Source organism: Cloeon dipterum, chromosome 3, assembly GCF_949628265.1.
Source record: "Cloeon dipterum chromosome 3, ieCloDipt1.1, whole genome shotgun sequence".
Classification (NCBI taxonomy): domain Eukaryota; kingdom Metazoa; phylum Arthropoda; class Insecta; order Ephemeroptera; family Baetidae; genus Cloeon; species Cloeon dipterum.
The window spans coordinates 37,034,995-37,048,808 of record NC_088788.1 but is presented as its reverse complement, the minus strand read 5'-3'; the positions used below and the strand labels follow the sequence as shown (position 1 = coordinate 37,048,808).

The window sequence follows — 13,814 nt, the reverse complement described above, 5'->3', positions numbered from 1 at the left end:
CCGGTTGTTATTTGATTGAAATTCGGCAGCAAAAGGGGTTTACTTGCTCTGTCAAGGGGGCCCAGAGGTGGAATGATAATTTACAGCAGAATGGGAAGGAAGGAAGGAACTAATTCCGACGCCGACATTATCTCGCGTGTTTTATCTCACAACTTTGGCTCTCGGCAAGTGCAGCGTAAAAAGCTCTCGGGTGTCGGTGAACTTTGAAGAGCGCAGTAATGAGTCACAGCAAGAGCGTATTGTTGTCGCGGCGGCGGCGGCAAATTTGTTTTTTCATGTCCTAGCACGCGCATACGTCAGCCCCCTGCTTGGCAATTTATAATTAAATGTCGCCAAAGGAAACTTGCCCTTGGACCAGTTCCCCGCTGCCTCACCTTTTCCTCGAAGTCATTTTGGCATTTTAAGTCCTGACTGAAGGCAACGAACTCGGAAATTATTTATGCTTTTCCTCGTAGTGCTCTTGGCATATTTGGATATAGAAATATATGGCCATTTAAAAAATTAAATTGTGATCTGCAATTCCTAAAGGAGATGAACGGAAAAAAATTAAAATGTGAAGCTAAAAATTCTGAAAATTCTGATTCCTCAAGTGCCGGTGGAATTTTTGGATTCGATCGCCACATCAGCCACCAAGCGATGGATAAAAAGAGCGGCGCCATAATGTGACGTCACCAGTGTCATGGCCGCTGATGTTCAGGACACACCCTGATTGTTGTTCCTTGCAGATTGTTTGGTTTACTTCAAAAATGAATGCATCCTGATCTTTTGCAACCTTGAGCAATAGCGCTTGACGGCTAACGTGGATGCCTGGCCTATTACAAAATCTCCAACGGCATTCTGATATTCAGAATTTCCTTTAGTTTATTTCTTGGCATACTTATGCCCTTTAAAGGACACAAACATAAGAAATATTTTTCGATCAGCCACTGTCCTTATTAACGACAGTGACTGATTCCTCATTTGATCCAAAAGGAAAATTGTTATATATACGGACTCCTCGAGACATTATACTTTTTATAGAGGCTGGAAAAGCTTGTTATGATACTGATTGTTTGTTTATGAATTCCTCTCGCGTCGTAACAAACACCAATTTTATCCAAAATTCCAGCTTTCCGTGCTTTGTGATAAAAAGTGTGTCCAATCTCATTATTTATTCCTCTCTCTCACACCTCTCACGCATCACATCACGACGACGGGCCCGAATTAGAAGCGCGCCGCATCATCATCATTACGATCGAGAGGATGAGAAAATTGTTTTTTTTTTGTTTAATTTTCCCGGCATGTAACACTTCATATTTTATTAACATCATCAACCCCGCGCGCGCTCTGCCCTTTTGTTTAATATTCCAGCAGGCTAAACAAAGAGCATTTTATCCAAATGGAATCTCCTTCAACCTGATCTTATTTTGAAGGTCATCCCATTGCGCGTGAAAATAAAACCAACACCTCTCGCCTTCGGACCGTATAAAATACACGTAAGGAAAATAATAAATTTTCCCGCTCTCCGTCCGCCGTTTACTCTGGGGGGCGTCTTTCAGAGTGACATGTAAGTGATATGATTTTATGCCCAGTTAAAATTCCTTTTGGATATTGGATTGTTAAACTCACACCTTAAGTCGCGTGTTAAATCTGATTGATCATGACTACGTGCTTGTGGGGAACTTGATCAAAATTTCAAATTTTCATCCACACAGATATAAATCCTTCAAAAACTAAACAAAGCAGTGCTGGCGTATGTAATTTAAATTTAATTTTCAGTTTAATTATCATGGCTGGATGAAACAAAAGCAATTAAACTCATGACGGACAAAATACTGGGAGCAATTTCAATTAAACTCAGTCAGTGTCATCCCGCCTCCAACCAACTGTGGTTGAGTATAGCTTCCACGTAGTTTTTAATTAAATTTACATGCGCAGATATGGTTGATTAATTTGGTCCGAGAGAAACAAAAACAGGCAGCAGCTCATTCGATCTCGAGCAGCGCAAAGAATTAAAAATGAGGAGGAGGAGAAGCAGCCCACCAAGAAATGAGACGTCCCTGGGCCGTTCAAAACCTGTCTCGTCCAAAGGTCCTGGAGACGTACCATCTGAAGGATTTTGACCGTACCCTGGTACGTCCCTGAGTCGTATGTGATGGACGAGTCAAGTTTGAGACGAGTCGAGTCCGACCAGTTTGGGACCTTTTCGGAACACCCCGGCCCACGCGGCCCGGCTCGACCCCCGCGTCCCAGCTGGGCCCCACAGCCTCTTTGGGCCTTCTAAATGCCTTTAGTGGCCCATAGGGACTAGTAATGACCCACGATTGGGCTCATTTTCAGCTTGACCGAAATAGACGGAAAAAAGACGTACGGAGGACGTTATTTTACAAGTCAGGAAAAATTTGTGACGAGACAGGAAAAAGATGGCTCATGGACGTTTTTCTTGTCTCGTCTAAATCTTGTTCAGAAACTAGTCCAAGATGTCCTTTTCGCGCAAAGTTTTAGTTCCCTGCAGAAAATGTGGCCTAAAACCTACACTAAAAATGAGGTTAGCTTGAAAAAAAATCAATAAAAGTTTTAGGTTCAAGGTGCTAAGTTTAATAATTCATAAAAACGTTTACACATAATATTGACAACAGGAGGAAATTTTTCTTTGAGAACCTTTTACATAGGAGCGAACACGACCTTAGACTGCTGTCGGCGCGGCCACCTGGCAAGCAGCTTTGACGGGGGTCGGGGGTGGCTCAGGTTAGGGAGCGAGGGTTTGGCGGGTTGGACTCCTGGCATGTCACCTCCTTCAGACCTGAATAAACACAAATTGAATTTATTACACATGGTGCCCACGCGGTAAGGAGACACTTCATTAATGTATAACAAAAGTGGGCGTGTAAAATGATTTTTTACTATATATAGAGAGTGGCAATGTTCTTCATATCATTTATTATCAAAGAAGTTTCTTTTTTACACCGATTAAATGTCGCAAAATTCAAAATTCATGACTTTTCCACTTAGATGGAGAGGGAGTGACGCCTAAAAGAGCCGTCTCACAAGACTTGATAGTACTATTTTTCCCATTTTATTTGTAATTAAAAAAAAAATATTGAAATGCTTTATCTTAGAGATCATATTTACTCATGAAGTAGAGTTTACCTATCAATAAAGACAATAATTTATCAATTTCAAGCAGCAAAACATGCAAATTGAGCGTTACTTCTGTAATTCTAGCATCTCACTACATAAAATCCAAAATTTTATCGCTTTCTCCCACTATATTAAGGCGGCAAAACATTTAAAATTAATCGTTTGAGTATTTCCTTATGTCAGGGAAGAGCATTGGTAGATACAAAAATTTTATACATCATGTAGGCCAATTACGAATTATTTTAAAAGCAGCCGCCACAAACAAAGTGTCTCGCTACCTTGCGGACACCATACTATGCATTATATGCATATTTGAATAGTTAAGATTTATGATTTATTTTTTAATAAGTGTGCATGTTTTGATTTCTTAAATTACGGACAGGCTTGAAAGTGCAAAGTGTGTAATATGTAAATATTATATTACGCATGTGTATAATGTAATCAATTTAAGCATCAATAATATATATATATATATATATATATATATATATATATATATATATATATACATGCATGCACATACAATAATACATACATCAAGTTTAGTATTTAATTTTTAATTGATTATCCCACAATTAGCAGAATTGACACCAAAATAAACATGTGCTGTATGATGTAATCTGTGAAATTTATAAGGGAAAAATTACATTGCATGGTATTTGTGTACGAATGTAAAATATTGCATGCCGTAAATTCGATTGTCGGCTGTGACATTACATAATCGTGCACTAGGCTAAAATGATGCATGAAAATTTGAGCAACACAACAAGAGTTAATTTTTTTATATTTTTTAAGCCTAATGCATTATTGTACAGTATAATGTACATAATGTCACAAGCCAAAACAATTGAATTTACTGCATGCATATCCTTTACATTCGCATACATGCATGTAATGCGGTTTTTCCTTGGTAAATCGTGAAGAAAAAAATTATAGATACAGCGCATGTTCGTTCTGGCATCAATTAAAAATTATGTTATTAATTAGAAGAGCAATTAACATTAAATACTTGGTGAATTATGTATGTGCATTGTATGTTGTGGTTAATTGTGTTATTATTTTAGTAGATATTGGATACTACACAAGAAGTAAGAAATCAAAACAAGAAGTATCTTAAGATACATACTTATTGCAAAATAAACCATGTTAATAAATCATAAAACAAAATACATAGCATCTGTATGTAATAATAATAATTAATGCACGCTATTGTGGTACTCAAATAAATAATATGCATACATACATACTCTTCAAAATGAAAAATGAATGCATAATTATATATGTATCATATCATACATACATTACTATGTAAGTGCAAGTGAACATGCATGCAAGTATGTATGTATGTATGATACGCCATACCCACACATAACGGATAATATTACATACATAAATGCCGAAATATTGTGCATTATTTACATACATTAAAATAGATACATACATACACCTAATTCATGCATGCAGAAAATTACGTTTGAAAGTCATGCATTCATTTGTCTTACACGATGAAGTTCATGTATGCGTATGTATCTAAACAGGAAAAAAAACAAAATCTTACCAGAAAATATCACAATGCCAGGGCCAGGGGTCGCAAGTTTCAGGGCGTTAGTATCATCCTCTAAGCAGCATAACACGAGTTGCATTGTTGTCACGCAAGCCGCGGGCACGGGTCTGTAAGAAAAATGGGACAAATAATTAATTAATAACAAACAAATCGGCGAAACAGACATTTTAACTTTGAACCAGCGGCGAGAACAAAATAAACAAATAGCATAATAGCAAGTCCTTACCTGGGGTTATTTGCGGATAAAACAGCTTGTCCTACATCCTTGGCTTCTTGCTGGTCGACTCGAGGGCGAAAATTCGGCCGAAAATTGGCAAAATTTGACGAGCCGACATCCAACGGCTTTTCCTCATAGCACTCGCGCGGTTCGCGGTCTCCGCATGCTCCGGTCGGCTCGGCTGACTAGTGATAATGACTAACTCTCGTCTACAGCGCAGCAGCAGCACGCAAGTGAAGTGACCGGACCGCGCTCATTGGCTCGCTGCAGCTAGTGCGATAGTGCGCGTGTTTTTCAAAAGTTTCAAAGTTTGAATCAAGGCTTCGACTATTCTGGCGAGGTGGCGGGATTTCCGAAAATGAGGAAATAATGCAGCTGCATGCATAGCTATCCTATTTCCGTTCTTATGAAATCTATTATAAAATGGCTGAAATTTACGAAATTTACGCTACTTAAAATTTATAATTCGGCGCGCGTGCCTGCTTTTTTCCAACCGCGGGTGAATCCCAGCGCAGGTTGTGCACCTTCGAAAATTATCTTGGGTGACGAGAGTTTTGGGCGCGACGGACCCGTAAGGGCTTCGCAGGAGCTCCTCGAGTAAATCGCGTTCGACGATGTTTTTCCCCCCGCAAATTTTCACCGCTCGTGCTATCCTCGACCATGACCCCTCATCAGATAGGTCTTTGGCTCGGCTTCCATGGGCAATACCCTGACAACCTTTCTCAGGGTACCCCAACCTGAGATCGCGTCCGAAGCGTTCTTTTGGTGCTTTTTCTGCACTTTATTTCAAAGTTAGCGATGCAATCATAAAATCACACTATTTTGTCCAAATATTTCTTCACTTGTCTCGTTCTAAAGTTGCTAAATTCAAGATGTCAAAATCTGGACTCGACTCGACTCGACTTTTCTTTGCACCAATTATGAACCACTTTGAAAACATGGGAAATCTCCTTTTTTTATTGACAAACTTAGTTTTTGAACTTAAAAGGACCAATGTGTTGCTCTTAGATTTCAAAATTTTAAATTCTAAACTACAAAATTTTGGAAATGTCCGAAACTAGTCTCGACTTGACTCGTCTTTGAGCGGACACAGTCGACATGTCCTAAGCTGGACTTGACTTGACTCGACTCGTCCTTGGATGGGTTTGAAACCACTTTTAAATAAAAGGAAATTAACCGTTTCAATGGTGGAAATTATAGCTACTTCGCACAAGGACCATTTTGCCACTCTCAAATTCAAAATTAATTTAATTTATACCATTATTATTTTCAAATGTCTGAAATCGGTCTCGACTTGACTCGTCTCTAATTGGACACAGTCGACATGTCCTAAACTGGACTTGACTTGACTCGACTCATCCTTGGATGAGTTTTAAACCACTTTTAAATAAAAGGATATCCACCTTTTCGATGGTTGTATATATAACTACTTCTCACAAGGACCACTTTGCCGCCCTCAAATTCAAAATTAATTTAATTTAAACCATTATTATTTTCAAATGTCCTAAAACTGGTCTTGACTCGACTCATCCACTATTGGACAGGACAAAGAGGACGAGTTTAAGCACCGGATTTGGACCGTCCAAAACTGGTCCACACCGGTCCGTCTCGTCTGACTCGTCAAAACTTGTCCAATTTCTTGGTGGGAGGTAATTTCGTGTGTGTTGCCTCGTGATTGATGGAGCTCATAAGCTGGTTTTCTTGCCTGCACGCGGATGATTGAGATGGGCGGTCGACGCCGTCGACGGTCGACGCAGGATGGAAGCTGCCAGTTCGTTTGGTCCGAATTCCGCCCTGCCATCTGGGCCATATATGTATTGCAGCGGCGGTGCGAATTGCTATATAGCTCGCTCACTCGCTCGCCGAGCCGACGGACCAGATTTTTATGCTAATTTAATTACCAGCAGCGCTTACTCTCTTAGCACCAGACGGCCCCATCGGGAGTAAACAAACTTTCAAGTTTCTTCTTGCACGGAGAAAACGGAATTTCCTGTCACATTTTTTGCACTTTGAAGGCAGAACGCCTTGTTTTTATTATTACACGGTGGTAGTGCCTCGAAAGAAAACAAAAACATCGGCATACCTTTATAGGAAGTTTGAAAATATCATACCTTAGAGGTTATTTTCTAATTATTTTCGGTCAAAACCTTAGTTTCAGTTTTTTTTTGTTTTAAGCTTTTTATTTTGATTAAGGCAATATTTAATTACACCTATATCCAACTGTTAGTAAAATTTGCGTAATATAACAACCGGAAACTGAGGGGTGCGCGTCCCGAAATAGCAACGTCGACCGCGTAATCTGCACATGCCGTGCCCATGCCGGCTCACAGATACATAATTCACTTTTCGCAAATCACGGAAGGCAGCGCAGAGCAAAATCCGACACGTGTTTGCGGTCACTTCCGCTGCTGCCGCTTTGCTCGGGTCGAGCAGGTCACGAATTCAAAGCGTTAATCGCCACATCTGCAATTCCGCGAGCCAAAAAGCTGCTGCGCTGTTTCGAGCAAACTTTGCTACTTGAGTGCTCACTCACTCCATTGCTTTCGCATGCAGCACGCAAGCTCTGAATCACGATTTGCGGCCCCCAAAGTAGCAGCACATTACGACGTTATTCGATTTTAAATAGCTGTTCAGAGCTAATTGAATTTTATTTCTGGTAAGCTGAAATATATGTCACAACAACTACGAAACGAAAATTGAGAATATTTGTAAATATTTTCCTTAAATGTGTCATTTAAATCGGCTAATCAAGCGGCGAGCATCAATAATTGTCTTCTTATTGAAAATCATGATTTATTTCGCCAGAATTTACCTCATAATTCGCACGCCGACGAAAGGAATCGAAATCAAGCAAGAAATCACTGAACAAAACCAGTAGACATTTTTATTCAAACAAACTGCTTAAACAATTCAAATTAATTTCAATCGTTGTCCATTTGAATAAATATGATGTTTAAAAATTACGATTCGAAGTTCTCACCTTCAACCTCTCTATTTTGCCACGAGATTGTTAAGCTAACACGGACAATAAAAATGTCGAGTTGGCGCCAGAGCATAGCTTTTGCTGCTTCCTCATTTTCGTTTGCTCGCGCTCAGCAGGAGGCCGGTCCATTTTTTTCTTTTTCTAATGAACAAGCTAGCGCAGATCGTCTCTGATGAACGAGAGAGACGATTCATGAAGTGCAAGCAGCATGATGTTTGCACATGGCCCGGCGCTTCAAACGAAAAGGATGCTGCAAAATGTACCACACATTCTGCTGCTGAAAAGGATAAATATTTGACGGGCCTGAATTTACTATGCGGGTTGCAGCAACACGCCGTGCTCCGTCTGGAACCTGGAACGGAATTTTACAGCGCGCAGCGGGATGATATAAAAAAAAAATAAAAAAAGCCAGCGAGATTTATCTTGAAGGGGACGTCTTCATTACGGCATGAAAAGGGTTGGAGCGTCTTCGCTCTCTTCTCCGGCAGACCTCGCGCACAGACCGGCGCGCGCTTTTTGTCTCTTTGTTAAAGTGTGTAAATTGCAGTTGGAATATAAAATTACACACGCCAGCCCGGGCAAAAACAAAAGGGTTGTTTGTGCTTCTCGTGACGAATATTCTCTTCTTTGTGCTCACTTTGATAGGAGGAAATTTTCTTTGTTTTTCGAGGCAGTGTGCTGCTTAAACAAGATTAATATTTTTACTGGCCATGAATAAATTTGGAATCATCTCTGCGCCAGCGTTTTAATTAAAAACCCAATGAGTCACGTTCCGGCCTCCCCCTGGCGGCGCAAGGTATGTGTATCAAAGCGCAGGGCCGCAGAACTCTTTTCACGCTTGATATTCCATCAATGTCCGTCCCCCTTCCGTCAATGGGCCCGTAATTTCTTTGCATTTGAAAACACGCGGCATATAAATAGCTGCATATACACAAAGAATTTAATGTTGTGTAACCACGTGACTGGACTGGCTGATAAGCACACGCGCGTTTTCACACTCGACTTGACGCGGTTGGAGTTACACGCGATTGAAATTTCGTTTTTGACGCCGCCAGACCAGAAGCATTTCTTTTTGCGCGCACGAGAGAGCGGAAGAGAGGGTTCGAGAGATGCATTTTATCTCGGCTTTGCGCATTATATTTATCCATTCGCGTCTCCCTCCGCGCGTTTTCCATGCAGCCAATGGCTCGGAAAAGAAAGCATTTCGGCCCGTATTTGAGATGGAAAAAGATGGGATCGTCTTTTGACGACAGCCCCGTGGGTGGAAACGAGTCTGGCAGACGATCAATATGAATTAGGACGTCGTTAAATTTGATTTGCGCTGCGAAGCACGTTTTATTCGAATTTGATGGCGGTGTCAAGTTGAACAAGAGAATCCTCTTTGCTAAACTGCGGAGATTAGACAAGACTGAAGCATATCTGAATATTTATTTCTCACCACTAATGATAAAATAGTAATAATTATTTGACTCAATGGGTACTCGGGGTTGAGATTTTCGACACTTCTGGGCGTTTCCTGGGCACCCTGATTGCTTCCAAAGGGCTGAATTGATCATACCCTGAAAGCCCTTTACCTGGCCGTTCCAACTATTTTCAAATCTTGAAGTTCGAACCAATACAGAGCCAGTTAGGCATCGGTAAAGATGCAACACATGCAAATTTAATGATTTGATCGCCGAGGGCTACCCTGACGCCAGGGTTCGATTTCTTACCTATTTTGATAGTCTTGTATGAACTCAGGGATGACCTTCCAGCATGTTCAACTGTTCAAAATCAATTTTTCATGCAATTTTGATTTTATCCCTGAACTAAAAATAACCTTTTTCAATACTTTCAAACCTCCCCTATCTCAGGAATTAAAATTTCCCCTTTTCTGAAAAGTTTCCCACAATCAGGACAACAATTTGTCCCTTTGTCCGTTTTTTAAAAAGTTGAAAACTGAATAGTAAAAAAATTAAATTTAAAAAAATAATTATATAAAAATTAACTAATCATTAGTTATCGTTTCATAGCTCTGATGTTCTCATACGTAACTTTCCCTGTTATGAAATATTTTGTTCTTTTCATCTAAAGTCAGAAAATGAAACCACTCAATTTCCCCGTTGCGTAGCATGAGAGATGAGGCGTGCTTTCCTCCCTTAAAACCTGATCAACTAAACGCAGCGCCGCACCGCACGATCACATCTCATTTCCACAATTACTTTCTTCAGACGAGATGGGCTGCCATAAATTGATAATGGCTTGCATTTAGCAGCTGTTGCCGAATGGAGCATCGGAGGAAAACCACCCTTCAGGCCCAATTATTTCACCTCGCGCCGTAACCCAATTAGCCGCCGCACGCTTTTTGATGCATTGTCCCGAGCGATGCTCGGCGACGTCGACCAATTACCCTGAGCTCACGCGAAAAGCCACCCCCGGGCCGGGTTGCTGTGTGAAATTAGACCTGCTCTCGGTCATCTGATTCCAAACAGATGTTTTAACCTTTCCTGCCTCGAGCCCATGGCTCGTCTTATCAACGCGCCGCATCGCCCCAAACACAGTTTTTCTCGAGTCACAAAAAATATACAAGTCAAAAACTCCACTTCGGGCACGGTTTAATTTTCCTCCCTTGCTCGAGGGGGTCGTTCCCTAGCTTCTGTTATTGTGAGAAGCACAGTGCTCATTAGGGCGAAGTGTGTGAATGTTTCGATGCCGCCGCCGCCGCCGCCGCGCGCTCCTTTGTGCTGCTGCAGACGATCCGCTCGTTAGATAAGCTCAAATACAGTCAAGCCAGCGACAAAATTTGTTCATTTACCGTGTTTGACTAAAATTGCACTGGAAAATCGTTATTTCAGTTGACAATCGAATGTTTTGTACAAAATTTTTACCATATATATAAATTTTACATAAAAAACTCCCAACAAATTAAAAAAATTTAACTAAATTGAATTTCTTCTGGATAAAGCTGGGTGTAATTGTATCTAAATATAAAATCGAAAGGAGCCAAGTTTTTGTTGCATTTTCACTGCTGGATTCCTTGCATCAAGAAATCATATTTTACAGTTACCACGGCTGCAAACCGTCATGACGACATGAAAAGTACAAATAATACAGCAGAGGAAAATTAATCATCACGATTTTGGCGGCACGCGCCGCATTTTTACGAGAGGACAATAAATAATTCAAATGAGCTCCGCACGGCGGCTGCGAATTGAATATCGAACTGTTGGATGTAAGTGGCGCGCATGACTCACTCGCTTTGATGATATAAATTCCATCATCAGGGGAATAATTTTCACTTGTTAGTCTATTACGCGCTGAGCGGGCCGCGGGAATCAAATTTTGGCATGCTGGTCCCTCGGCCACCCCGGCACGCGAACGAACGCCACCCCCGTGGAAATTATAGCAACCCCCTGCCTCTGTAATTGCGCTGCACACACGCGAAACGGTGCAAACAAATGCAGGCCTTATCGCCCTCGGTTCGGTGCGTGAGAGAGTGGAAACTGGATTATTTGCTCAGTTGCTAATCCGTGCCAAATGAACCAACTGGCCTGCTGGCGCTGCCTGATAATGCAAATCATCCAGCAGAATTTGTTAATTTCGCCCAGTGCGCTTGCTGCGGTTACTGCTGGCTGAGTTTTACGTTGTTGATAATCGAAAATTTTTGCTATAATGTCACAATTAATTGAAAATTGGTGCAATGGCAAATTGGGGATCAATAATTTGGTAGTCATACGCAAATAAAATGAAAAATAAATAGTCAATTATTTTACACCAATACGTGTTTGCAAATTTTGCCATTGCACTAATATACGATTAATTGAAACAATAAGGTGAATTAAAAATAAGGCTGAGCTTTTCAATTTTGATTCTAAAAAAACCGCAAGCAGAGGCTATAAATTTGTTCAGCATTTGGTAAGTTTTCAGTAAATTTATTGAATATATCCCATCCTGTAAAACAAAATTTTCTACTCCTGCAGATGGTAGATCACAGACAAAAAATTAATTTCAATTGAAATTTCAACATAATAGATTTTTTTTATAAACATCCGAACCAACTGTTCAATTTTTTATTTGTAAATTTATTTCAACTTCTGATTGTGAGCACGTGTGTCAGACAAATGTTTCTATTCAAGTTAGAAAAACTTGATATTATTTATTGTGTGTTGTTCTCAGTCAGCAGCAGACGTGCCTATCTATCTGAGCGTAAATACACGTATGCTTCATCGTCAAAGGAAATTTGCACGTGCAATTTTTCATGAGCTGCAGGCGTTCAAGTCATCCAGCCCGCTTTTGTTTCCGCACGAACGAGACCTTGGTGAATAACAAATGTTACTCTTCTGTCAGCAGTGCCAAATAAACCCTCCATTGTGCCGCATCGAGCCATGCAAAAAAGGCTGTACACGTTGCTCAGTCTAAAATGTTTTCCTCCGCAACGCGGCATCCTTAATGTTTTAATTTCATTTTTATTAAATGACGCTCTAACTAAAAGGGCAAGAAGAGTTTAAAAAAATCAAGTCTCGAATTAGAACGATATTATTTCATTTCATTATATTTGTTTCTTAGTAAGGTAGTACATAAAATAACGTAATTACATTCCGACGAAACTCCAACTAATTACACATAAGCACTCATACAAAAAATGAACCATTCAATTAATTATTAACAAAAGTGAATGCTGACTATGAGTAAATCTTTTGCAAGTACAATCAATCATTGAGAGAAGTTGCAAATTGTTTGAATCTGCAAGCTGATTTTAACAATAAAAGGTCCACATCATCCACATCAAAAAACCAGATTCTCAAGTCATCAAATAAATCAATTGTAGGTAGAAACATAGAAACCGCACCTCAGATTGACGATTAATTAATTATTTGGCAAACGCCGAGCGCTGTAGACTTGCAACTAACTTCTTGAAATTGCAAACTTTGGAACTCAGTTTTGTTTGCCAATTTGTAATTAATTCTGACGCACTTGAAGTTTTTAGCGGACGTGCTGTCGCTAGTGGCGTTGTTTTGGTTCCAAGGAAGAAGACTCGAATTGAGAGCAACGTATCTGTCATTCGGCAAACCGCAGAACGAAAATTTCTTCCTGCAGTAGTTTCTCTGCGCGATCACCCACAAATAAGCTGATGCTTTACGATATTCTTCCGCTGAAAATTAAACCTGCCATTTTTCTGCTGGATTGCCTGTGCTCATTCGTAACTCACGCAGATTCAGGATGACGCATTTAATCTCGTCCGGGGTTTCAGGGACCCACTGAGTGCTTGGTCTGATCAGCAAATTGCAAGAGTAAGCCACTTTCTCAAAGTCGACCTAACATTAAAATCAAATTCATTAATTACAAGCAGCACATTGAATGCGATCAATCATACCGGAAGAGCTGTTCCGTAATAAATGGTTTTGTTGCACATCTTTTTGAAAGTGCCTGCCACTAAATATGTTAATATTTTTTAGTAAAAAAAAACAAAAATCTAAAAATTGATCCTACCTGCAGAATTAAGTGATTTCATGGTTTTAGCCTATAAAGTTAAACATAATTTCCATAAACGAACGGATCGATGTTTAGATGCAAATTACCTGGGCAGAGTTGAAGTTTAATGTTAGGCAGTCAGGACAAGACGAAGTCTGAAAATAAATTATTAATACTGTGGGGGGGGGGGGGGAATTCTTTTATAACGTATTCATCCAACGCTTCTCCAGTTTTTTCGTGCATGTTGCATCTTTGACTTGCACCATTCGTCGTCAAATTAAAGCAATGGGCGATGCACAATTTGACGAGCTCATTGTAATTAAAAACCTAAAACAAAATTTTAACTACTTAAACATTTACATACAAATTTGGTATTCAAACACGTTTCTGCTCCGTAATGTTCAACCTGAAAAATAGAGACGCACTTAAAAAGTTAGCTTCATGAATTCAGAATATACTTGCAAGAAAATCAGGAGGAA

General features: G+C 40.0%; 1 protein-coding gene and 1 long non-coding RNA gene across 2 annotated transcripts; both read right to left on the bottom strand.

Annotated features, from left to right (window-relative positions):
* Nucleotides 1–2,561: 2,561 nt before the first annotated feature.
* On the bottom strand, nt 2,562–5,076 carry LOC135941404 (uncharacterized). Its single transcript, XR_010574983.1, has 3 exons — nt 4,911–5,076; nt 4,679–4,791; nt 2,562–2,782 (listed from the first exon to the last, which is right to left on the bottom strand). It is a non-coding gene; the product is annotated as an uncharacterized LOC135941404 (long non-coding RNA).
* A 7,332-nt stretch (nt 5,077–12,408) lies between these two features.
* On the bottom strand, nt 12,409–13,718 carry LOC135940591 (uncharacterized). The gene is made up of 6 exons (XM_065485540.1): nt 13,543–13,718; nt 13,443–13,490; nt 13,354–13,384; nt 13,238–13,296; nt 13,073–13,178; nt 12,409–13,015 (listed from the first exon to the last, which is right to left on the bottom strand). Exons 1-6 carry the CDS (start codon nt 13,576–13,578, stop codon nt 12,726–12,728), a joined length of 570 nt encoding a protein of 189 aa, XP_065341612.1. The 5' UTR covers nt 13,579–13,718; the 3' UTR covers nt 12,409–12,725.
* Nucleotides 13,719–13,814: the final 96 nt, after the last annotated feature.